The 24544-nt window shown below is 45.5% G+C and overlaps 1 protein-coding gene across 3 annotated transcripts in view; it reads left to right on the plus strand.

Moving 5' to 3' along the window:
* Positions 1-24544, plus strand: part of KDM6A (lysine demethylase 6A) — a 1084836-nt gene that overhangs the window by 794451 nt on the left and 265841 nt on the right. For all 3 annotated transcript variants that reach the window (XM_085622961.1, XM_085622962.1, XM_085622963.1), the window contains one exon: positions 12976-13124. In XM_085622961.1, the coding sequence (XP_085479087.1) occupies positions 12976-13124 (149 nt within the window). The remainder of the gene's footprint in view (positions 1-12975; positions 13125-24544) is intronic.

The raw sequence follows: 24544 nt of genomic DNA on the forward strand, positions 1-24544 counted from the left end.
TGTGTGTGTGTGTGTGTGTGTGTGTGTGTGTGTGTGTGTGTGTGTGTGTGTGTGTGTGTGTGTGTGTGTGTGTTAGGGTACAGGGTCTCTAAGGGTGGCACAACAAGTGCTGCAGCCTTTAGAGGCCTTCCCTGGTCACAAGGCCCTGTGTACCTAGGGTACCATTTACCGGGGGCTGACATGTGGCCAGGGTTTGCCAATTTGGGTTTTAGGTCTTTAGGGAAGGAACATAGGCCCTGGGCACCTGATTGGCAGGAGTCTAGGGCACACTCAGTCAAAGTACATTCAGCAATTCAGCAAAAAGTGGGGGCATACCATGCAAGAAAGATGGCACTTTCTCGCAATGAACTGGTCAGGGATGTTTGCCTACGCTTTTCTGCCTCTCCCACTCATTCCGCTAGTAGTTCGGAAGTTCAGGCAATCATCCCTCAAACTCATTCTCATAGCTCCCACATGGGCAAGTCAATCTTGGTTCACCACCCTGCTAGAGCCCTCATTAGTTCCACACCAAAAGCTGCATCTCAACTCCAGTCTCCGCACTCAGAGCTATGGAGAAATCAGGCATCCAAATCCCAAGGAACTCAACTTAGCGCTTTGGCTCCTGAAGTCATAAAGTTTGGCTATTTACATTTGCCACGACTGTATGAATATCCTAAAAGAGGCTAGGAAACCCACTATTAGGGCGTGTTATACAACGAAGTGTAAAAGATTTGCTATATACTGTAACAATATCAATCCCTTTGATGCTACAGTGCAAAACATCATCTGTTATCTCTTAGACTTGCAGCAATTTGGATTAGCCTACACATCCATTTGATTGCATTGAGCAGCAGTAGCTGCATACTTACAAAACAGACAACATGTAACTCTATTCAGAGTACCAGTAATAAAGGCTTTTATGGAAGGACTAAAAAAAGTAATACCACCTAGAGCTCCACCTGCAACAGTTTGGAACTTAAACATAGTCCTTACAAGGGCAATGGGTCCACCCTTTGAACCAATGCACAAGTGTCAACTACGATTTCTTTCATGGAAGGTAGCTTTTCTTATTGCAATCACTTCCTTAAGGAGAGTTGGTAAACTCCAGGCACTAACTATACAAGAGCCTTTCTTTCAACTTTCAAGTGGTTCTTTGAACCAATCCCAAATTTCTTCCTTCAGTTGAGTTACCCGTATACTTTCCTCAACCTAATTCTGTAGCAGAACGGGCTATTCACACACTAGATGTTAGAGCTTTACTGTATTATGTAGAAAGGTGAAAAGATTTTTGTAAGACAAAACAGCTCTTTGTTGCTTTTTTGCCACCACACAAAAGCAATCCTATATCTAAAACGGGCATTGCAAGATGAATCGTGAAATGTATCCAAACATGTTATGTAAAAACAAAAAGAACCTTGACAATACCCCCTAGAGCGCATTTCACCTGCAAAATATGGTCTACTATGGCCTGCTTAGGGAATATTCCCCTAGCTGACATCCGTAAGGCAGCAACATGGTCTACACCGCACACATTCACCAAACACTATTGTGTAGGTGTGTTAGCGAGGCAACATGCTAATGTTGGTCAGGCAGTACTTAAAACCCTTTTCAAACAACTACAACAGCTACAGGTTAGCCACTGCTTTGGGAGCTGTATAGTCTATGCAAAGCATGTGTTCTACAGCTCACATGCCTCGAACTGATAATTTTACTTACCCAGTAAGCATCTGTTCTTGGCATGTAGAGCGCCCAACTGCCTCCCTGGGTACCTATACCTGTTGCAGTTTTCTTCATATACATACACATGGACATCCATTCTAACTTTACTAACTCCATTCTCACCCTCTACGGGAAAACAATCTAACAATGGAGTTGATGCCCATGCTCACTATCACCGAAAGGAGACACCACCCTACCTCGTGACTGGAAAGACTTCTTCGAAGTAAACAACTTGCAAACATCCAGACCCAACACTAGATGGCAGGATTATGCGAAGCATGTGAATCTACAGCTCTACATGCCAAGAACAGATGCTTACTGGGTAAGTAACATTATCCCTATGTTATAATATTGCCCCGTCGCTCACTCAATCTAAGTTCTTCACAATGAATCCTCTACACTAGACCCTGCCCGCCTGCACAAACAAAATCTACGTGAGACTGACACCTGCGGGACTTGTAATTTAAAGCCAGGCTCCCACCAACACATGATCTTTAAGTGCGCATTACTAGAGTTTTATTAGATGCCTATACAAAATCATTTGTCTATAATCTTTAATATACCCAATAATCTCATTTCCTATGGTTATGCTGGGCCCTTGGGCTGCACCTTCACCTCTTGATACTATGGACTTGGCGCTGCTGGATTTACCCTTAACCATTGCAGTTGAAGTCATACTTACAGAATGGAAATCTTTTCAACACCTATCGTACCACACCTGGTGGGCATGGGTGTCTCACCTTCTAGCGGCTCATACACTCCTCGAGGGCCAACAGTCTGCACCTCCAATTGCTAGCACTGTTTGGCGGCCTTTGAATAGTTATATGGACTTACAGGGTCTAGTGGCTCAACATCCCATTGGGACTTTTCCTTTGGACTTAACATTCTGCAAATTAAGCAGATATTCCATCACACCATTACCTCCCCTCCTTCCCACCATTCTCCTCACCCCCTCCCCCCCCCTTTCTTGCCCCCTACAGGTATAACTTAGTTAACAAGTGATACCTATATTGCTGTTGATTACTATATTGTGTTGCATGGTTGTCTTCAGGCTACAAATGTCACATTGCCTGTTAAGCCTTCTCATTATATCTTGTTGTGATCTTATAAATGTTTTGTAACATAATTTGCACTCTGCAACACTGTTCCTTGTAGCAATCATATGACAGTTTGATCCCCTGTCAAGACTATTCTCTTTGCTGATATCTAGCTACGTCCACTGCTAAGTGGCATTTATTTTGTTGGTATATGCACTATGCATCGCTTCTGACTGGCATGTATCTCCGTATTTTCTCGATGGTATACCCGTTCTTTCTAATACAATAAAATATTTGAACACTTTTTTTTTTCCAAGTGATCTCAGATTATTCTTAATCTCCACTCCACCCCAAATAATTAAGTACTTGGAGGGCAGTTATGGACACATGATTCTCAAATTGATGGTCTGTCATTTGAATGACACATCTGTTTCAGAAGTCGATTTCTCTTGAGACAAATCTTAATTCTACTGCTAAACAGATCTCATCTCAACTAGCTTCAGTGGTGCCCTAGATTGTCATTGTGTGTGATTCCTATTCATATATGCATTAAAGACAGTGATAGTAGATGTCTGAGAATGAGGTGGTGGAACTGACACCAGCAGCTGTAGCCCTTAATTCTCTCAATGTTGGAGCGTGGCCCTGTCCTACTAGATCTCAATACTTTTTATCCATTAGTCAGAACGGAAGCAATGGTGGCACAAATAGGCCTTATATTATCCATAAACGACCTCAATAAGGAGTGACTAACCAAGTCAAAGACTCTAAAAGTAAGCTCAAATGTTTTCGCTTTAGCTGGTGGCCAGAGATCTGCGGATCACAGCACGTGGTCTCCAAAAGTGTGTAAAATGTTGAGGCATACTCTTGACTCTTTTTCTCATAAAGGTCGTCAACCGGTGAGTGGCCACTCAAAATATTGGTGCCATAATAGAAATCTGTGTTAAGACTTTCTATTTAGAAATACAGAATACAGTAAATTCCCTTTTCATCATTTGGTCAGATTTGTAACTTTGCAGGTTCTTCTCCTTCCCTCTCCCCTGCTCTCCTCTGCCAAAAGGGGACTTCCAAGCAATCCAGAAAATTGATACCATTTAGTCTGGAGTGGTCATCCCAGCACCAGTGTTTGTGTGCGTGCCTCCTTCTGATGTCAACTATTTGCTATGGTGCCATACAAACAGGATGTCTTATTTAAGATGATTACAGCCCTCCATTACTAAGCTTGACTGCCTGACTTCTTCATATGCATAGTATACTGTTTAACCCTAACCAAAAACTGCATTAAGTATTCTGAAGAAAGGCTAAACATACAATTAGGATTTTAATTCTTTTTCAGATGGAAGAGATGTGCTTGGCACCGATAAAGTATGATTGGGTGGCCAAACATTGTGTCAGGAACTGTCTCCTTTTTATTTGGCTTTCGATTTTCCCTTTTTCTGCTTACGAAAAATGTCCTCAGAAGTGTCTTTTCGCCATCTCAGTGACTAAGCATTGTTTGAAACAGTGATCTCCAACATTTGTTCAAGATGTTCAGACATATGACAAAGACAAAAAACGCGAGTAACTTTTAATTATCGAACTGAATAAATATTTTAAATATCTGGAACACGTCTTGCTGCCATACTTGTTTAAATAATGGCATATCTTCTGAGTTGGTTTGTCCTGACTTCTGAGCTCTATAAATTGAAGATTAATATAAAAATCTGTTAATGCAGAAAGCAGAGTTAACTTTCTCTGATCCTAGTATTCTATCCTAGGTATTGATTACATTTATATGCAAGCACTTTGCCTTGCCAGTAAAGCCAATATAACAGATATTGAGAGCTATCCTCTAATGTTGTGGGCAAAATAAAAAGAGGACTGTAATGCTTTTTGGATCTCTTGAACAGCTTGAAATTAAGGTTCTCTACAATTCTGAAAGCATTTCTTTATCTGTATGTACAGTTTTGAAAAGTGGTACATGCATCTCAGCTAGATTCTATTTCTAATTGTAGTTATTTAAAACCAACAGAAAATGCATTAAGAAGGAAAATTAGAAAGTGATACTTAAGTATTCTTGAAGGTTACTCACGGGCTGAAGTATTTCTGAGGTTTACAATTTAATTAAAATTCCCTAGGTTAATATCAAAGTAAGATTTGCTTTACTGATATGGGAGACTATCTGCATTCTAGGTTTTTTTCCGGGTGTCCCCATCTTTGAACTAAAGGTGGGTTACGCTGTATTTTTGCCCTCCCTCTTTTTTCAGTAAAATGATGAATGTGACATGCTTTAATTGAAAAGAGGATAGGCTGTGGGTATGCTCTGTTATGCCAGTGTCCCTTTTGAAAATGCACTGAAATTACTTGGGCTTTCTACAGCATGCAATATGCCCACATGCCAATTTTAAAATTTCTTCAGACCATGACTAATTTATGTTTCCACAGATAAACATATGTTTATGCTGTAGGCTTTTGCCTTCATTTTGTTTGGTTGACAGGCTGTTTCAGCACTCTTTCTGAGTTGAATTTTTTTTAAACAAAAACAAGTTATGTAAATCATACATTCCCAATCATCTGATTTGCCCATCTGATGGAAGCAAATTATTGCCTGTGAGGTGGTTTCAGGTCTTGGTGCAGCTCCACTCCTTTCTACAGCCACAAGTTTCACTCTGTCCATACTAAATCAAGTTTTAGTTCTCATATGTAGAAAAACTTGTCTTGTTTGATAAATGGCTTGAAAATGCCAAAAAAGGTCTTAGGATGTACCTGTAAAATCTCATAGTGTAGCCCACCAGCTGAGGAATATTGAGATCTGATTACCTCCTTGAAATGATAAATGGTCAAGAGCTTTTGAACAGGCTGTTACTTGCTTAGTGAACTATTTTTCCCGAAATTAGTTGCAGGCCAAAAGCCGGTCTTTTCCTTGATAACAAAGACTTCTCTGGTGTCTGTGTATTACTGGCCGTCGGTAAAGTATTCCTCTAACTAGAGGAAATAATTATTTGCCAGCTTCACGCGGGACTATGCCAGCTTCTAGAATTATAAAAGCATCTAGAAGGAAGAGCAGCAGGTGGCACCTAGGTGACTGAATGTGCTCACGTGAAGTTTTGAGCTTTGGATTGCACACACTAACAAACTTGAAATTGTTTGTTTTTTGAACAACACAGAAAGTGAACCTGCCTATACCCTCTGCTGGTTCGGACCCGTTCCTGTGATTTTGTGTGTGAACATAGTATATTATCAATCTCCATTTCAGTCCTTTACTGCTGTCTACCTCAACAGTTCAGCCTGCTTAGCTGTTGATCATAATTAATTATAAACCTCTGGTGGACCATTAAATCATTTAAAAACTATTCTTTTGGAATTTTGCAAGTGTTTTTCTTCTTCTTACCACCACACTCACTTAAAGTAATGAATTTTTCTGTTTGCTACTGCCCTCCAGTTCCTCGGATTTTGAGGTATGCTCCGACTGCTTGTTTCACTCAAATGATTGTTAAATTGTTGGGCATAAAAGAGGCACTAATCATACTTGGTGATTTAGGAACTTTCAGTTAGTCCTCAGTAAAACTTGTTTTTTCACATGCACAGTTTACGGTTGGGGATAGTCCTTTTAGGGCCTGAGCACGATGGGTAAGGAAGTTTTAGGAGCAAACCAAGGTCTTATTAGAAGATTTCCTTAACAATGATGCATTCCCTTCAGTGTGCATATTTGTTGTAACTGTCTTATTGGAAAAGTACTCAACTCTATTTTCTTCTGAAATGTATTGTTCGAGGCATATGAGCTGCAGATTGTACACTTAGCATAGATCGCCATCTGGTGTTGGGCCCGGATGTTTGCAGTTTGTTTTTGTTCTTTGGATAGTCTTTGGAAGTCACGAGTTTGGTGACTCCTCCTTCGGTCCGTACTGCGCATGGGCTTCGGCTCCATCCTCAGATTGTTTTTTTCCGCCATCGGGCTTGGATGTGATACTTCGTGCTCCGGCTTCGAACTTCTACGGTTCCAGCCTCGACGGAAAATCCTCGTTTCTTCGAGTTTCTTCATCATCATCTTCATCTCTCGAAGCGGCACTTTCTCCATCCCGTACATCGGCACCGGCCTTCGGGCCCTCCTCGACTCCGGTCCCGGCCGATGGAAAGGACTCCGTTCAAAAAGTGCCCAAAATGTGGGTCTAAATTTCCCCACACCGACCTCCATCAGGTGTGTAATCTTTGCCTCTCTCCAGAACACGAGGCCAGAGACTGCCCCGCCTGTAAGTCTTTTCGATCGAAGAAGACCATCCGAGATCGAAGAGCTCGACGCACCATGGCGCACTCATCGTCTGCAGCTCCACCGGACATCTTCGGAGACAGCGCCGAAGCTTCGGGGCAAATACACACCGAACAGGAGGAAGACGTCAGCGCTTCCGAGGCCGACGACTCCGACGTGGAGGACATCACGCCGGCGCAGCGGGCTGTGAGTACTGTGCCCCCTCCCACCCCCGCGCCCAAAACCAAAGAGACTCAGGTTACACCCTCGCCTGCTGGCCTGGGCAAAACCAAGACCAAAGCTTCTATCACCCCACCTTCGGGCCCGGTGTCGAAGCCTCCAAAGTCTCACGGCAGCTCGGGATCGAGCCAGCCGACGCCCGGTGCCGAAAAACAGCATCCGGCACCGAAGAAAGTAATACCCAGCTCGACTCCGAAGCCACCGGTGCCGAAGCCTGGACTCTCGGCGCCGACCAAACACAAACACAAATCAGTCGGCACCGACGCTCCGGCGCCGAAAACTCCCTCGACGCCGAAAAAACCGGAGGTACCAAAAAAGCATGGCGCACAGAAACCATCGAAGCCCTCGGTTCCGAAATCATCGGTGCCGACGGACGATTCGGCACCATTGGCTCTGTTTACACCAGACCCTTTACAAAAGACACTGTCCAAAGATCCAAAGACTGGACTATTGACTTTAATTGTCAAGAAAAGACGCCTTGATACTCCGGCTCCTCCTCCACCGCCCAAACGGAAGGACTCTGCTACCTCTCCCCTCAGAGCGCCCTCCCCACTACCCCCTCCCCTGCCTCCTCCACCTCCTCCACCCCCTCCCCGGTCTCCGCCACCTTTACCTCATTACTCTCCGACCCCGTCCCCAGATCTGGACGACGGGGACCCGGACAATTACCCGTCGGACGCCCCAATGGATCCCACTCCACCGGGGACCCCAGACCCATGGGAGGATTACAACAACCCTGATATACCCGATATGCCTCAGGACGACCTATACCCATCCAGGCCGTCTCCTCCAGAGGACTCCTTAGGGTTTCATCATTTAGTGCAGAGAGCAGCACACTACCATGGGGTGGACATGCACAGTGAACCAGTGGAAGACGACTTCTTACTGGACACATTTGACATACAGGAAAAATCCACATCTATTTTACCCATGCTTAAGGGTGTCACCAAGCATGCCGCAGAGGTGTTCAAAGACCCTGTCAGGGCCAGGGTACTAAACCCTAGAATAGAGAAAAAGTACAAGGCGGCACCCACAGACCCTGCATACATTAAGGGCCCTGCTCCCTTAGATTCCCTAGTTGTCTCTACAGCTAGAAAGCGGGCTAACTCCCAGTCCTCAGGAGAAGCCCCACCGCCAGACAAAGAATCCAAACTCCTAGACGCGTCTGGCAAACGCACCGCCTCTCAAGCTGCAAACATGTGGCGCATTGCAAACACACAAGCGCTACTTGCGCGCTATGACAGAGCACACTACGACGAACTTGAGGCTCTTATGCAACACCTTCCCGAGAAACACAAGCGTAGAGCTCATGAACTAATACAGGAGGGTAAACTAATTACAAACACCTCCATTAAGTGTGCCCTCGATGCAGCCGACACTGCTTCTAGAGCCATAAATACCAGTGTCCTGCTTCGTCGCCATGCCTGGCTCAGGATCTCGGGGTTCAAGCCTGAAGTCCAGGCGTCCATACTCAATCACCCCTTTGACCAGCAAACTCTCTTTGGGCCAAAGGTAGACGAAGCGTTGGAAAAGATGAAAAGACAGACACAGCAAAGTCTATGGGGGCACTCCAAACACAAGCCTCTAAACGTTCCTTTCGACGCTCGTCCTTTCGTGGTACAGGCAGAGGCTTCTCCACCGATAGCGCCTCTACCTCCTACAAGTCCCCTCCTCAAAATACCTTTTCAAAGGGCAACCAAAGGGGTGGTTACAGAGGCAACAACAATAAGGGCAGGGGCAAAACTAACACCACCCGTTCTGCTACCCCACCCGCACAATGACTTCCCTCCGCTCCCCCCAGACCATCCCACTCCGGTCGGGGGCAGGCTACAAAACTTTATCCACGCATGGGAGTCCATAACATCGGACAAATGGGTGACCCAAATCATTCGGTCAGGGTACTGTCTCGAGCTCACATCTACCCCACCCAATATCCCACCAAGGCACCGTCCAATGTCTCAAGAACATTCCACACTGCTCAAACAGGAGGGACTCTCCCTCCTCCAAAAACACGCTATAGAGCAGGTCCCCGTCAATCAACAAAATCTAGGGGTCTACTCCCTATATTTTTTAATACCAAAGAAAGACGGGACCCTGAGGCCCATTCTGGACCTCCGGCCTCTAAATGCCTACATACATTCAGACCATTTCCACATGGTCACCCTACAACAAGTCCTCCCGCTCCTCTGTCAGGGAGACTTTCTCACAACCTTGGATCTGAAAGACGCATACTTTCACATTCCAATACACCCCTCTCACAGGAAATACCTCAGGTTCGTGGTGGACGGGCAGCATTACCAATTCACGGTTCTCCCCTTCGGGGTCACGACCGCACCACGGGTGTTTACCAAATGCCTAGCAGTAGTAGCAGCACACCTCAGACGTCAACATATTCACGTCTTCCCTTACTTAGACGACTGGCTGATAAAAGCCACGTCCTACCACCAATGTGTGCAACATACAAACAGCACCATCCAACTGCTCCACCAGCTAGGCTTCACGGTGAACTACCAAAAGTCCCACCTCATACCATCTCACACAAAGCAATATCTCGGGGCCACTATAGACACCTCCAAAGGTATTGCCTATCCAAACTCAGCCAGAATCACAAGCATTCAAGCCTTACGCAAAACATTTCTTCCCCAACACTCGCTTCCAGCAAGAGTGTTTATGAAGCTCATAGGAATGATGGCGTCTTGCATCTTCATAGTGCCCCATGCAAGACTCCACATGCGTCCACTTCAAGAGTGCCTAGCACAACAGTGGAACCAGGCCCAGGGTCATCTGACGGATCTGGTGTTGGTGGACGGCCGCACACATCACTCTCTGCAGTGGTGGAACACCACAAACCTTTCCAAAGGGCGGCCGTTCCTGGACCCGGTTCCTCAGGTGATTCTAACAGCGGACGCATCGCTCTCCGGCTGGGGAGCGCACCTCCTACACCTCACAATGCAAGGTCTATGGACGCCACAGCAAAAATCGCTCCACATCAACCATCTGGAGCTCTTGGCGATCTTTCTAGCCCTAAAATCTTTCCAAAAACAGATTTCGGGCAAAGCAGTCCTCATTCGCACAGACAACATGACTGCAATGTATTATATCCAAAAACAGGGGGGGACACACTCTCCCCAGCTCTCCCGCTTAGCCCAGAGCATATGGAGATGGGCAATTCCCCAAAACATCTTTCTCCTGGCACAGCACGTTCCAGGCGTACAAAACACCATGGCAGATCTGCTCAGCAGACAAACGCAACAACTACACGAATGGGAACTGCATCCACAAGTTCTTCACCCATTCTTCCAACACTGGGGGCATCCTCAGATAGACCTCTTCGCCACCCACGAAAACAAAAAATGCCCAAGCTTCGCCGCCAGATACCCACACCCATTGTCCAAGGGCAATGCGATATGGATGAACTGGTCAGGCAGATTTGCATACGCCTTTCCACCTCTCCCACTAATTCCATTAGTGGTAAGGAAGCTACAACAACACTCCCTCACACTCATTCTAGTAGCTCCGACGTGGGCCAGGCAGCCGTGGTACACCACGCTACTACAACTATCAGTGGTACCACATCAAAAACTGCACCTATCCCCATGCCTCCTAACCCAGAACCATGGAGAAATCAGGCACCCGGACCCAGCTCAGCTCAACCTGGCGATCTGGCTCCTGAAATCTTAGAATTCGGATACCTTAACCTTCCCCCTGATTGCATGAACATCATCATGGAAGCCAGACGTCCTACCACTAGAGCATGCTATGCCGCAAAGTGGAAAAGATTTGTAATTTACTGCCGTAACAATACAATCAACCCTTTAGATGCATCCATACAGCACATTATATGCTATCTGCTCCATCTTCACAGGTGTAACCTGGCATATTCATCCATACGCCTACACCTAGCAGCGATCGCTGCTTACCTACAAAACAGACAGCATTTATCACTCTTCAGAGTGCCCGCTATTAAAGCCTTTATGGAAGGCCTTAAACGAGTAATTCCTCCCAGGGCACCACCTTCCCCTGTATGGAATCTAAATTTAGTTCTTACACGACTAATGGGTCCGCCCTTCGAACCAATGCATAAATGTGAGCTACAGTTTCTCACCTGGAAAACAGCTTTTCTCGTAGCTATCACTTCCCTTAGAAGGGTTGGTGAAATACAAGCGTTCACTATACAGGAACCCTTCATACAAATACATCACAGCAAGGTCATACTTCGCACAAATCCGAAGTTTCTGCCCAAGGTCATTTCCCCCTTCCATCTCAATCAATCGGTGGAATTACCTGTCTTCTTCTCGCAACCCCAATCTGTTGCGGAAAGGGCCTTACACACACTTGATGTTAAGAGGGCTTTGCTATACTACATACAAAGAACGCAACCCTTCAGGAAGACTAAACAATTGTTTGTTTCCTTCTCTCCACCACATAAAGGCAACCCCATTTCTAAATCAGGGATAGCTAGGTGGATTGTAAAGTGCATACAAATTTGCTATCAAAAGGCAAAAAGAACATTATCTGTTCCGCCTAAAGCCCACTCTACAAGAAAGTTAGGGGCTTCTATGGCTTTTCTAGGGAATATACCCTTAGATGACATCTGCAAAGCAGCCACATGGTCTACACCGCACACCTTCACAAAACATTACTGTGTAGATGTGCATTCCAAGCAGCAAGCTAGGGTGGGCCAGGCTGTACTAAAGACACTTTTTCAAACAGCTGCAACGGATACCGGTGGTCGCCGCTAAGGTTGGGTACTGCTATATAATCTATGCTAAGTGTACAATCTGCAGCTCATATGCCTCGAACGGAATATGCTACTTACCAGTATGCATCTGTTCTTGGCATGTAGAGCTGCAGAGTTGTACACGCCCACCCGCCTCCCCGGCTACCTGTATCCGTTCCAGTACATCTTATTTAGATACAACACACATGGGTTTCTCACTGTTATTACTACGCTCCATCATTTCCCTGTTGGCGAAAAACAATCTGAGGATGGAGCCGAAGCCCATGCGCAGTACGGACCGAAGGAGGAGTCACCAAACTCGTGACTTCCAAAGACTGTCCAAAGAACAAAAACAAACTGCAAACATCCGGGCCCAACACCAGATGGCGATCTATGCTAAGTGTACAACTCTGCAGCTCTACATGCCAAGAACAGATGCATACTGGTAAGTAGCATATTCCTTTCCCTTTACATTATTGATGGTCTTGTATTCACTGAGGTTATGCCAATTTCATTTGGTCAGATATAAAATGGCATTCCGCTGAGTGGCATAGTGGAAAATGTGGCTTCGACATTTCTGAAATGAAAGTATGGATATACTTGCGGATATTTTAATTAGGACAGTGGGGCAACTAAATATTTTGTAATCTTGGGGGGGGGCGATATGGTCAGTGGGGAAAAATCGGTCTGAACTGTTACAGCTTCCATTTCATTCCCTTCAAATAAGCCATGGTTTTGTTGCAATTTTTTAGATTGTAATTGATGTGGACTGCAGGCAGTGGAATAAATTCAGCTTTGTTTGCTGAAGTCCATATATTTGGTGGGATATGTGCATTCGGATAACACTCTACCAACATCTATGAGATTCCATATATATGTCAAAGCAATGTAGTGTCTAAATTCCTGGATTTGTCTTCCATTCAAAATATAAGCAACTTGAAGGTGTGTATGTGCCAGTAACATTGTTGTACAAAATCATATTTTTAGAAATGTTTGGAAAACTAATTAGTCGCAGATCATTTCTGAAGTATTATTTTTTTCTTCCCCCCCTCCTACAGGTGGAAGTTACAGCTCCACGAACTGACCAAACTTCCTGCTTTTGCACGTGTTGTGTCAGCAGGCAATCTCTTAAGCCATCTTGGTCACACAGTTATGGGGATGAACACAATTCAGCTACACATGAAAGTTCCTGGAAGCAGGACACCAGGCAAGTTATGTTTTCAACATGTCCTTTTCCTATGGTTTTCATTTGATCATGTTTTACGTGATGTTGCTGCACAATTAAGCACTTTTCATTATGATGTTCCCAAAAAATATATATACATATATCACACTGCAGATCTCAATTCTTTGCCCTCCGCCCCTTTCAGTAATTTAAAAAAAAAAGTTTTGTTCAATTTTATTCTGCACGCACCATGTAGAAAGTCTTCAGGGATAGTTCCTTGTTCAGAGTGAGATTAAAGAAATGACTATTTTATGATGCACAAATTAAAAGAATGTGCGTTTGCTTTTTTCACTGGTCACTTTAGCATGTAAGGTGTTGATGAGCAGCTTTTCAGTGAGAGGGCTGACTTCTCCCTCAAGAATAGCAGGGCTGCAGTCCGCCTGTCTAGGCCTGGATTTGCTGCCAGGCAGTTCCGCTAGCAATAGACTCAATACAAGGCCAAGTTCCAGAACTCAGTAGCCCCAGCAAAGATAACCCTCTCAGCTGGTAAAAACACCTCTGCAAATGTAGAGCTTCTTTCAAGGCAAAGGTGGATCCAAAGGTTGCCAGCAAGTCTTCTCTGCCAGATCTGCTGTGTCAAAACGTATTTGCATCTACCCACTTCTTCCCCCACCATCTTTTGGAGCCTACCACTTTTCCACAAATTTGGAGTGGCTCTTGACTGAACGCTGGGTCATCCAGTTGATTCACAAGGTCAGTGTGTTAGCATTCCTTTTCCCTCCACCAGGAGATGCTCTGCTGCCTACTTTTTACGGCAGCGGTCATTAATCTGCTGAATAAAAAGGCCATAAGGTCCACTTAGACATCACGAAGGCTCACTTTTGTGAAATCACAAGGCAATGTCGTCAGCTTGAAAGGCAAGACCACAAACAAATAGCACTGTGAATTTTGGGTAGCACCTGTGAGCGAGGGAGAATTTGGAATATTGTAGAAGGCATGCTGTAAAACCAGTGATGCTAACCAGTTTTTTCCAGCCCAAACTGGCTTAGACACAGCATCTTAAATTTAAATTGTATCATGTCCTCCTAAATGAAGAAGAGCAATATTCAGAGATGCAGAATGGATCATTGGCCGTCCTGGTGAACCAAGAAGTAAATGGAATAAAATCCTGTGCGGTGGCTTCTAGAGGCATTTTATGTGACCTATTCTAAACACAGGCTACCATGGGCTATAATATTGACTATTAGGATATTTACTAAGGACCTGCGGAATCCTGTAAAATAAATAATTAGGATGAAATATTCAAAAATGAAACACAAACTTGATTCAGCCTTGTTTTTGTGATATTGTATAGATTTAAGTCCCATGGATTAAGTCAAAGCACCATAGGCATTTACAGTGCTAGACTATTTTGGTCAGATGATAGCTATGCTCATTTAAGCCAAAGTAAGATTAGTCCCCTGGTACACCAGCAATATTATAGTAACGTCCCTTCTGTCATCTGTCTATAATGTAAGGTTTCTTCACTCCATGCTTTGCTAGACAGTCTTAACTGAGACACGAAATAAACTATAGGACACCTCCAAAAGATGAATAATCCACAGACGTGCATCTTGCGGATTCAATGGTCTGCATGAAACCGGTTTACTAATCTGTCTGGGTTTTCTACTTCAAGATTTCTCTTGAAGGAAACAATGGGCCCCAAAGTACTACATAATGCAATTTGCAACTCTACCTGTGGAGCCTTTCACCTCTGTGCAGAGATCTCTGCACACGCAAGCCTACGATTTAGTAGAAAATGTGGAAAGGACAAAGGAAGTGATTAGAAAAGGGGAAATACTTACTCCTTTGATAGGGGTTTAAGGATGATTAAGAAGATGTTTATTAAGGGTATTAGCGAGTGTGAGGCTCCTGCATACACACGCACACAAGAATAAGATCATTGCTATTTACATAACTCACCATAATAGTAAATATGCTATAGCTCAGTCGTCGAATAAGTCAAGCACCACACATGGCCACTCATAGATACTGCAGTGCACTTCCATAGAAAATAATGGAGGCAAGAACCTAAAAGAACACTGCATTGAAAATAGTAATAACTATTTAAGCTTTTAAATCAAATCTGCATATTTGTTTTTACTTTAAAACAGCTTAAAGTAATTCTGAAATTGTAAAACGTATAAACTTAGTTTTTTAAATAATTAAACTTAAGACCAGTGTAAAGTTCATATTTTTTTAAACGTTTAATTGCACGTTGTGGCACAGCAGAATACGGTACAAACATTTATATAATCATCGGATCTTAACAGACAATCTTTTTTTGTCCACTAAACATCCCACGTATCGCTCCCCCCACCCACTACAGGAGTGTCATGCATTAATTCTAGTGGCTCGTTCCCCTGTTCTGACAGGGAGGTGCAGATGTTGCCCCTTTACGTGTTCCATTTCCCCCAAACTTCGTCCCATTTTTTGGGGCACACATGTTTGTGTGAACCGCCCCCGCTCAGCTAACATGCACCAATCAACATCACGCTCCCATTCCATTATTGGTGGTGATTCAGAAACCTCCCTTCTACGGGCGATATCACGCTTCGCAAGTATATAGCCCGTGGCTGCCCACAGTTGGTCCGTGCGATTTAAGACTATAACATCCTAAATATTAAGCAAACAGGTCTTTGGGGACAAAGTCTGGGTCATCCCACACACTTCACCGACCACCCTATTAACCGCTTCCCAAAATATCCAAATAATTGGGCATTCCCTAAGTGTATGCTAAAACGTGCCCGTCACCCCACACCTCCGTCTGCATTCTGCATTACTACTTTGACCCATCTTGAACAGTGTGGTGCATGTGATGTACGTACGGTGCAAATTCTTTAGCTGGACCAATCGCAGTCGTGATGGTATGGCCACCTCTGGCGAAGAGGATAGCACCTCACGCCAGTCCTCTTCCTCTAATTCCCCCAGGTCGATCTGCCAGCGTGAATATAAGCTTGCCAGCGTATCTGGTGAATTATTAAATATTTTCCTCTCCATGGGGTCAGTGAGCAATCTGTCCACGAGTGGTGCAGACTCCCGAACCTAGTCTGTCTCTTGTAAGGCATGCCGTATTTGCAGGTATCGGAAGGTTTCGCGCGTGGACAATTTATATTCTTATATTGTTTTTGTAGGTATGCAAACGTCTGAATTTTCCCCTTCTTTAGCAAGTCGCTCATTTAAAATATGCCTATGGTATCCCATTTGTCAAATCTTTTACTTTTACTTAAGTTGCCCAGTATGGCAGCATGCCATAGAGGCATCATTTGTGTTAGTCTATTGCACTAGCCTAGCTTCTTAGTGGTGGAGTGCCATATTGCGATCGTTGGGCCGGTAGGGCCGGTAAGCTGCTGTCAATGCGGTTCTGTGTATAATGCCTCTCTATATCCCCCCTTCACCCATTGCCACCTATGCATCCGACATGCTGGGTCCTGTTGTGCGCCATATATCCATTTGTTTATGATTGAGAGGTGTCCTGCTCTGCAATAGTTCCGAATATCTGGCAGAGCGATTCCCCTGTCATACCACCCTCGGACCAGTTTGGGCCCCGCAATGGTGGCTTTCCATCCCAAAGTAGGTTTCTAACTTCCCACTCTATTGCCTTAAAATACGTTTCGGGCACGCTGTATGGAGTATTCTGCAGTGTGTCCTACAACTATAGAGGCAGCGCCCTCCAATGGCAGACATCGCTTTGCAGTCGAGTCAAAGGGCCCAATAGGTTTTGGTCGTAGAGGAGTGATGGGTCAGTGATTGTATATATGCCGAGATAGCGAAACCCTTCCCTGACAAGGGCTTCACATTCAGCCGGTAGGGCCGGCGCTGGCCTGTGGAGTAAGTACACAACCGACTTTGTCCAGTTAATAGTGTACCTGGAATATCTGCCGTGATTGGAGCAGATTTGGAGTATTCTGCTAATGGAGGCGCGGGGGGAGGCAATGTATAACAGGATGTCATCTGCATACAGGGAGATTCTGTCCTCCCACTCGATGGCCCACTTCAGTCCCCGTATCAATGTGTTTCCACGTATTCAGCATGCGAGAGGCTCCAGAACAAGGGAGAAGATAAGGGGGGATTGCAGGCAGCCCTATCTCGTTCCATGGCGCAGGGTAAATGTTTTGGATACATGCTCATTTACTACCACTTGTGCAAATGGCTCCGCATACAGGAGTTTGACCCACTGGAGATAGGTCTTCCCCAGGCCCATACGCTCGAGGACTGCAAACAGACATGGCCACTCAACAGTGTTGAAAGCCATACGGGTGTCTAGGGACAGTATGCATTTTCACTTATGGTGTTTTCCCTAGCAAGTACTCAGTTTAGTCTAGATTTAGTGAGGTGTTGCTGCCAGGCATGAACCCATATTGATCCGGGTGGACCAGCTGTGCGACCATGGGGAGCAGTCTCGTGGCCAATACCTAAGCCAGTATTTTACATTCCACATTTAGCAGGAATATTGGCCGGTACTAGGTAAATTCCTCCTCTGGTTTACTTGCCTTGCGGATTACAACAATGGAAGCCATCCTTTGCTCTCTGGGCAATGCACAAATGGTTTTACTCTCAAGGTACATATCTCGGAGATGGTGTGCCACTCTGGATGCAGTTACTTAGGAGCTCAATTGGGAGGTCATTTGGCCCTCCAGCTTTCCCGGACTGTGTGCGAGTATGGCTGCTGTAATCTCAACGGTGATGCCCACCTCCAGTGACTGCAGATGATCTGTGGTCAGTGTTGGGATTGGTATGTCAGGAATTATCTCCCGTGCCTCATCTATGGTGGCTGTTGTGCCTGGGGAATAACATGCAAACCCATCTGCTATTTGTTTGGGGTTCCGCAGGCATGTTCCATTCTGCCCATGCTTTGCTCTTTCCCTCCTATCCAACCATGCTAAGAGCTTACTAGCTCTGTCTACCTAGTCGTATAGTCTATATGTTTTGGCCCGCTGCTTCCCTCTGGCTGTTTCAGTTGCTAGATACCTGTACTCTTAACTTTTCAGTTCTAAAATGTGGTGTTCAGCCTCATCCTGAGTACTTTCCAAGGTCTGTTCCCTTGCCAGGATGTCTTGTTCTAGTTCCACTAGCTGTTTATCTTTCTTTTTCCTATGGCTCACTGCGAAAGAAAGTGCCCAGCCCTTAATCACGGCTTTATAGGGTTCCCACAACACCTGCGATGATTGGACCGACCCCACATTTTACGTAAAGTAATGGCTGGTGTCTTTGATCAGGGCAGTCTTTATATGCGGGAGTTTAAGGCTCCATGGGCTGATCGTAATTTCCCTGCGAGTGGGTTCCGTACTTACTGCATATCGTCCGGCTGTGGGGGCATGATCTGGAATGCCTCTTGCTAAATGTTTAACCTCGCTAAAATAGTGTACAGAATCTGCCAGAGTGAGTATGTAATCAATTCGGGAGTTATGGGCAGCTGAATAGTAAGTGTACTGTTGAACATGTAAGTGAGTCGCTCACCATAAGTCCATCAAGCCAATAGCTGCCAAAAATTCAGCCATCGTATTTTTTGACCGTCTGGCCTCTCTGAGAGGGTATCTGTCCATTTGGTCGCACAGCGTCATATTGAGGTCACCTCCTATCACTAATTCGCCTTCTGCCAAGTCAAGAATTATCTTTCTCAGGTCCGGCCAAGCCACATTGCGTAAGTAAGGCTGGGGGTACGTATACCGAAAGGATATTTACACTCCTCCCCTCCCAGGTCCCCGACATCGCCGCAAAGCGCCCATATTCGTCGGTGTGCGTCTAAGTCACTATGAATGGGTGGTTTTTCCTCATTAGTATTCCCACCCCTCTGGACCCGTTAGTGAATCCTGAGTGGACTATGAGTTTATATCCCCATGGGTTCAGTGCCTTGTAGGTGTTTCCAACGAGGTTGGTCTCTTGGAGCAAGATGTCTGCTGCTTGTCGCTTGATATACTGGAGTACCATCCCCCTCTTGATTTTTATTGCCCAACCCATTGACATTCCAATAGAGCAAACGTAATGCCTCCTCAAATCTTATGTTTACCACATTGTCAATAAAGAGCAAAAAGTACTCACATCTGATTAAATCAAAAGAAACTGTTGAGATCTTAAATCAATTGACTCACGGCAAAAATCAATTACCATATATAACTGTAAATTAATACTAAAGAAGCACAAGAAAAGTTATTTACTTCAGCCGAAGTAAATATAGTTTATTTCATATTCTTAAACGGTGATTAACGATCTTACCACAGTTACATTTTTATTGTTATACTACAGGCACAATATAGTGAAAAGTGAAACAGTGAGTCCCAGTGAAGTGATCATAGCCTAAAAAGGTGAAAATTTAAGTGAAATTGAAACAAAAGGTCATTAAAACAACGAGGGACTTCCAGTAATACGATGAATCTTTCTTGCCCTCTCTTTGTCAATGTCGACGGCGTTTAGACCCGCTTTTTGATATGGGGTCTCTTCAGGACAGCTTATCTAGGGACTATCAATTATTCTTGTATATCCACAATACTAGGTACCGGAACCACTGGACAAGGCAGGGCTACGAATGGCGCTTAGCCACGTTCATGGGGGCTCAGTCGGAATGGCGTATGCCCGTAGATTCAATCAGGCAGCGTGTAAGGAATGGAGCGGTTTTAGCGCGTCTCTTCAAGAGGTGAGGTGACTCAAGAAGACAGGATACGTCAAAATACGAATTAATCGTCGGACGATCAAGTACTCAATAAGGATTCACTTGTGCTGCAAGGCTAACAGCAACCCGGAAGTGTCTTAAAATGCGGTTCCTGTATACTCGCACATGCGCAAAGGGAGCCGGCAAGAAAGATTATCGGCGGCCATCTTTGAATGACAAAGCAACCAATACTGATATTGAACAATTAAGAATATTCTACAACACGGCAATCAAAGAGCGATATAATTAGAATCACCTAGGTTTAGTTAACAATTAATTACAATGAATATTACACAAATAATATATATCCCTGTCATGAGAGATCTACCAATTGGTTCTCAGAATATATGTGTACATGATTCTACAATTCTGCTATAATTGCGCCTTAGAATTTTAATAAACCAATGATTAATCATAAAACAGTTTTAAATGTTAAAAGAGGAAATCATTCTTAATAAAAATCAAAGTCAAGGTGCCAGTATATACAGTGATTATTATTTAAGACAAGAGAGAGATATGATCCTTAGCTTCTGTGCTAGCAGCCTACATCATTGATCTCAGTCTATTCCATCGTTTTTAATGAAAACACATATATACTGTTGGACAGTGAAAGTATATATATATACCGTTGAGCAGAGCCCTACTCAAGTTTTTTGTGTAACAATGTAGACTAATGAACCTGCGCCATTCCTCTAGGCTGTTCAATCCTCTGTGTGTAGATTGACATTTATCAATCCATTTGCATTCCAACGATTGTAGAAGTAAGGAAATTGCCCCACCTCTGGCAGGCAACCTAGCTTTTTCTATCACCTGCCATTTTATATAATCTGCTAAATGTGCTTTCTCTTTGTAGTGGTCAACCAGAGGGGCATTGTCTGTTGGGCACCGTATTCTACTCCGATGCTGGCAAATGCGTACTTTCACTGGCTGGGTGGTCTGTCCAATATAAATCAGGCCACACGGGCACCAAATGCAGTAGATAACATTAGATGTCAAGCAGTTAGAAAAATCGCGTAGGGTAAGATTTATATTACCATGGGAAAAGGATTTAGTTTCCATGGTAAACCTACAAGCGACACAGCTACCTCATTTATAGTGACCTGTTACTGGAGGAAGAGACCAAAGATCATGGATAGTGGTTTTAGTTTTAATAACACTTGTGTCTGAATGAACCAAATGGTCTCCCTTTCTGAATGAGATCAATGGTAATTCCTGACAGACGTTCAGGGTATTGAGTGTGGGCCAGTGTCTTTTGATAGTCTTTTGAACTTGTATACTCAGTGGGCAAAAAGTAGTTACACAGACGGTTTGAGTGGTGGTTGTTCTAACTGTTTTTTCCAAAAGTATTTCACGAGGGCTGAACCATGCTAGTTTCATAGAGGTTTTAACCAATCTTTTCGGATAACCCCTTTCACGCAGTCTAGTACTCAGTATTTCTGATGGATACATCTGCCAGTGGATTCCTCGCCTTGTGAATATCCCCTGCGCCAGCAACATTCGGAAACTTTTGTAGCAGTCCACGCCGATGAGGTCGAAGACGACGTCACAGAGACACGGCTCCGCTCGCGACTCCGGCTCCATAAGAAGACCTCGTCGGCGTGATGACGTCAGTTCCCTTTTTTCCGCGCCATCGACGCCAACGGATTTCGGGAATCGCTGTTGGTTGCTTCACTGTTACTTTGTGTTTCTTCTGGGTTTCTCTGTTTCTCTTTCGAAAAAGATGTCGACAAAGAAGTCGGGCTTCAAGCCCTGTCGTGAATGTGGCAAACACATGTCGATCACGGATCCACATGACGACTGTATATGGTGTTTATCATCTGACCATGATGTGGATGGTTGTTCTTGCTGTCGCAAGATGAGCTCCAAGGCTCTAAAAGAAAGGGAGGTGAAACTCTTCATCGCGAGGTTGAAAAAGGAGAAGAGAGGAAGAAGGAAGTCGAGGTCACGATCGAGGTCGAAGTCGACTTCGGGGCATGCTTCACGATTCAAGAAGCAGAGGAGGCATTCTTCTCGACATCACTCTGACGAGTTCGGCTCCGAAGTCGAAGTCACCAACTCGACGCCGAAAGGACTCTGTGTCTCCTTCACCCGTTCCGGATTCGCCTCCTGGTCCTTCTTCTCCAGTGGCTTCACCGGCTCCGGCTACTTCTCCGGCGCCGGTTCCATCTCTGGCTTCGGTTCCATCTCCTGCCCCGGTTGAGGAACTTAAAGTACCGGGTGAGCCTGCGACGCCGCTTATTCCACTGTCGGCGCCGGTTGGCCCGAGTCCGGTGATGCCTGACCAGTACCCTGCGTTCCCTGGACCAGGTCAGGACCCCTTGCATTATTTAAATGCTATGTATGGGGTATTTTCGCGAGCCATGTACACCACTGGTGCACCTGCGGGTCCGATGGGTCCAATGGCATTCAATTTGGGGGTGCCGCAAGTCTATCCGCAGGCCCCTTTCATGCCTTTTTTTCCGGCGACGCAGTCTTGGCATCTACCGGCGCCGAGGACGTCGACGCCGCTTCCTTCTTCACTGGCGCCTGCTCGACCTCGTTCGACGCCGGCTGCTCCTGCGGATCCACGTTCGACGCCGTCTGATTCGAACACGGCGCCGCCGACGCCGCTTGTATGGATTCGGTCCAGAAGGGAGGCTCAGAGAGTGATGGATGAGCAAAGGTACCTTCTGGAAGGAGAGGAGCTGGTGGAGTCTGACGAGGTGTTTGAGGAGCTTAAAGAGGCTAGTGGATTGGATTTGTCTCCTGAGTGGGAAATTACTCCACCTTCCGATGAACCCTCGAAGGATGTGGCTCCATATCCATGCAGTCATTAGGAAGGCTGCAGAACTGCTGGATCTTCAGTTGCCAATTACTGAGTTCAAATCAAACATTCTGACTGATGTATTGCATTCTCCAACTGCAGTTTCGGAGCCGTTGTTGCCTTTTTTAATGAGGCCATTATTGACCCTGTGTTGGAGGTGTGGCGTAAGCCCTTTTCTGCTCCCGCAGTCTCTAAGACGGTTGCTAGGAGGTATAGGGCGGCTCCAGGGGACCTGAGTTCTTAACATCGCATCCATCGCCTGAGAGCCTGGTGGTTCAGGCGGCTTGTTCAGGAAAGTCCAAGGGTGATTTTTCTCAGGTTCCAGGTGACAGAGAGGCAAAAAAGCTAGATCAGTCGGCCAAGAAGGTCTTTTCATCGGCCAGTATGGCACTTAAATCAACAAATGCCACTTGCCTCTTGGGACGCTATATTCATGCGCTCATGGACTCTGCGAAGAAATTGGCACCAAATCTATCTGGGGAGGATAGGGTTGGCTTTAATGAGGTCTTGACTGATGCCCAGGCAGCAGCGCGTCAGGTGATTCAGAGTGGGCTGGACACGGCGGATTCAGTGGTGAGAGTCATGGGGTCTTCTGTTGCCACCAGGAGGGGTGCGTGGCTGAAGTCTTCTGAGTTTTCCCCGGATGTACAGTCGACTCTGTTGGACTTGCCATTTGATGGATCTGGTTTATTTGGCAAAAAGGCAGATGCTGCTCTTGAACGTTTTAAGGAGAGCAAGGCTACGGCTAAGTCTCTGGGCCTTCAATCCCAGTTAAGGGGGTCGTTTAAAAGATACAGAGGTTTCGGAAGGGCAACCTTTCGTTCCTACAGGCAGACCCAACAGCAGCAGCAGCAAGGCTCTTTGTCAAAAGGATACAGAGGTAGAATCAGGGGTCGCTCACGTGGCCGTCAACTCTCCTCCTCTTCCTCTTCAGCCCCTCCTTCCACCGCAAAGCAGCCCTAGATCCGCCATTCTGCATCATGTTGGTCCTGTGGGGGGCCAGCTTACCCATTTTCTACAAGATTGGGAATCTGTAACTACAGATCTTTGGGTTCTAGATCTTGTAGAAAATGGGTACGCCCTTCCCTTTCGGGAATTCCCTCCAAATTACCCTCCTTGTCAAGGGGCTTGCTCAGAGAACCACCGTCTTCTCCTACAGGAGGAAGTCCTGAAGTTACTACAGAAAGGTGCGATAGAGGTGGTTCCAGAGCAGGAGAGGTGTCAGGGATGGTACTCGCGGTATTTCCTGATTCCAAAAAAGGACGGCAGATTGCGTCCGATATTGGACCTCAGGATCTTGAATCTTTATCTGAAGCAAGAGAAGTTCAAGATGCTCACCCTTGCGCAGGTTCTTCAGGCGCTGAATAGGGAGGACTGGATGGTGTCGATCGACTTGCAGGATGCGTATTTCCACATCCCCATCCTGAAGTCGCACAGGAAGTATCTCCGGTTTACGGTAGGATCGCAACATTATCAGTTTGCGGTCCTTCCGTTTGGTCTTACTACTGCACCCCGAGTCTTCACGAAGGTGATGGCAGTGGTGGCAGCCCATCTCAGAAGGTCGGGGATTTCCGTTTTCCCCTATCTGGACGACTGGCTTATCAAAGCGGAGTCGCCAGAGAAGGTGCTACATCATCTGCAAGATACAACTCAGCTGTTGTTCAAATTGGGTTTCTCGATAAACGTGCCCAAATCTCACCTGGTGCCCTCTCAGCGCAACCTGTTCATAGGTGCGGTACTGGACACTACTGTGTGTCGAGCATTCCCTCCTCCTCAAAGGATTGTCGACATACAGGAAATTATTCCTTTGTTTTACAATGGAGCGGTCGTTCCAGTTCTGAAGGTCCTTTGCCTGCTCGGTCTGTTTGCTTCCTGCATTCTGTTGGTCAACCATGCACGCCGGCACATGAGGGCGCTCCAGTGGTGCCTCCGCAGGCAGTGGTATCAGCACAAAGGAGATCTCAGGGAGTC

The sequence above is a fragment of the Triturus cristatus genome, chromosome 8 (assembly GCF_964204655.1).
Source record: "Triturus cristatus chromosome 8, aTriCri1.1, whole genome shotgun sequence".
NCBI lineage: Eukaryota > Metazoa > Chordata > Amphibia > Caudata > Salamandridae > Triturus > Triturus cristatus.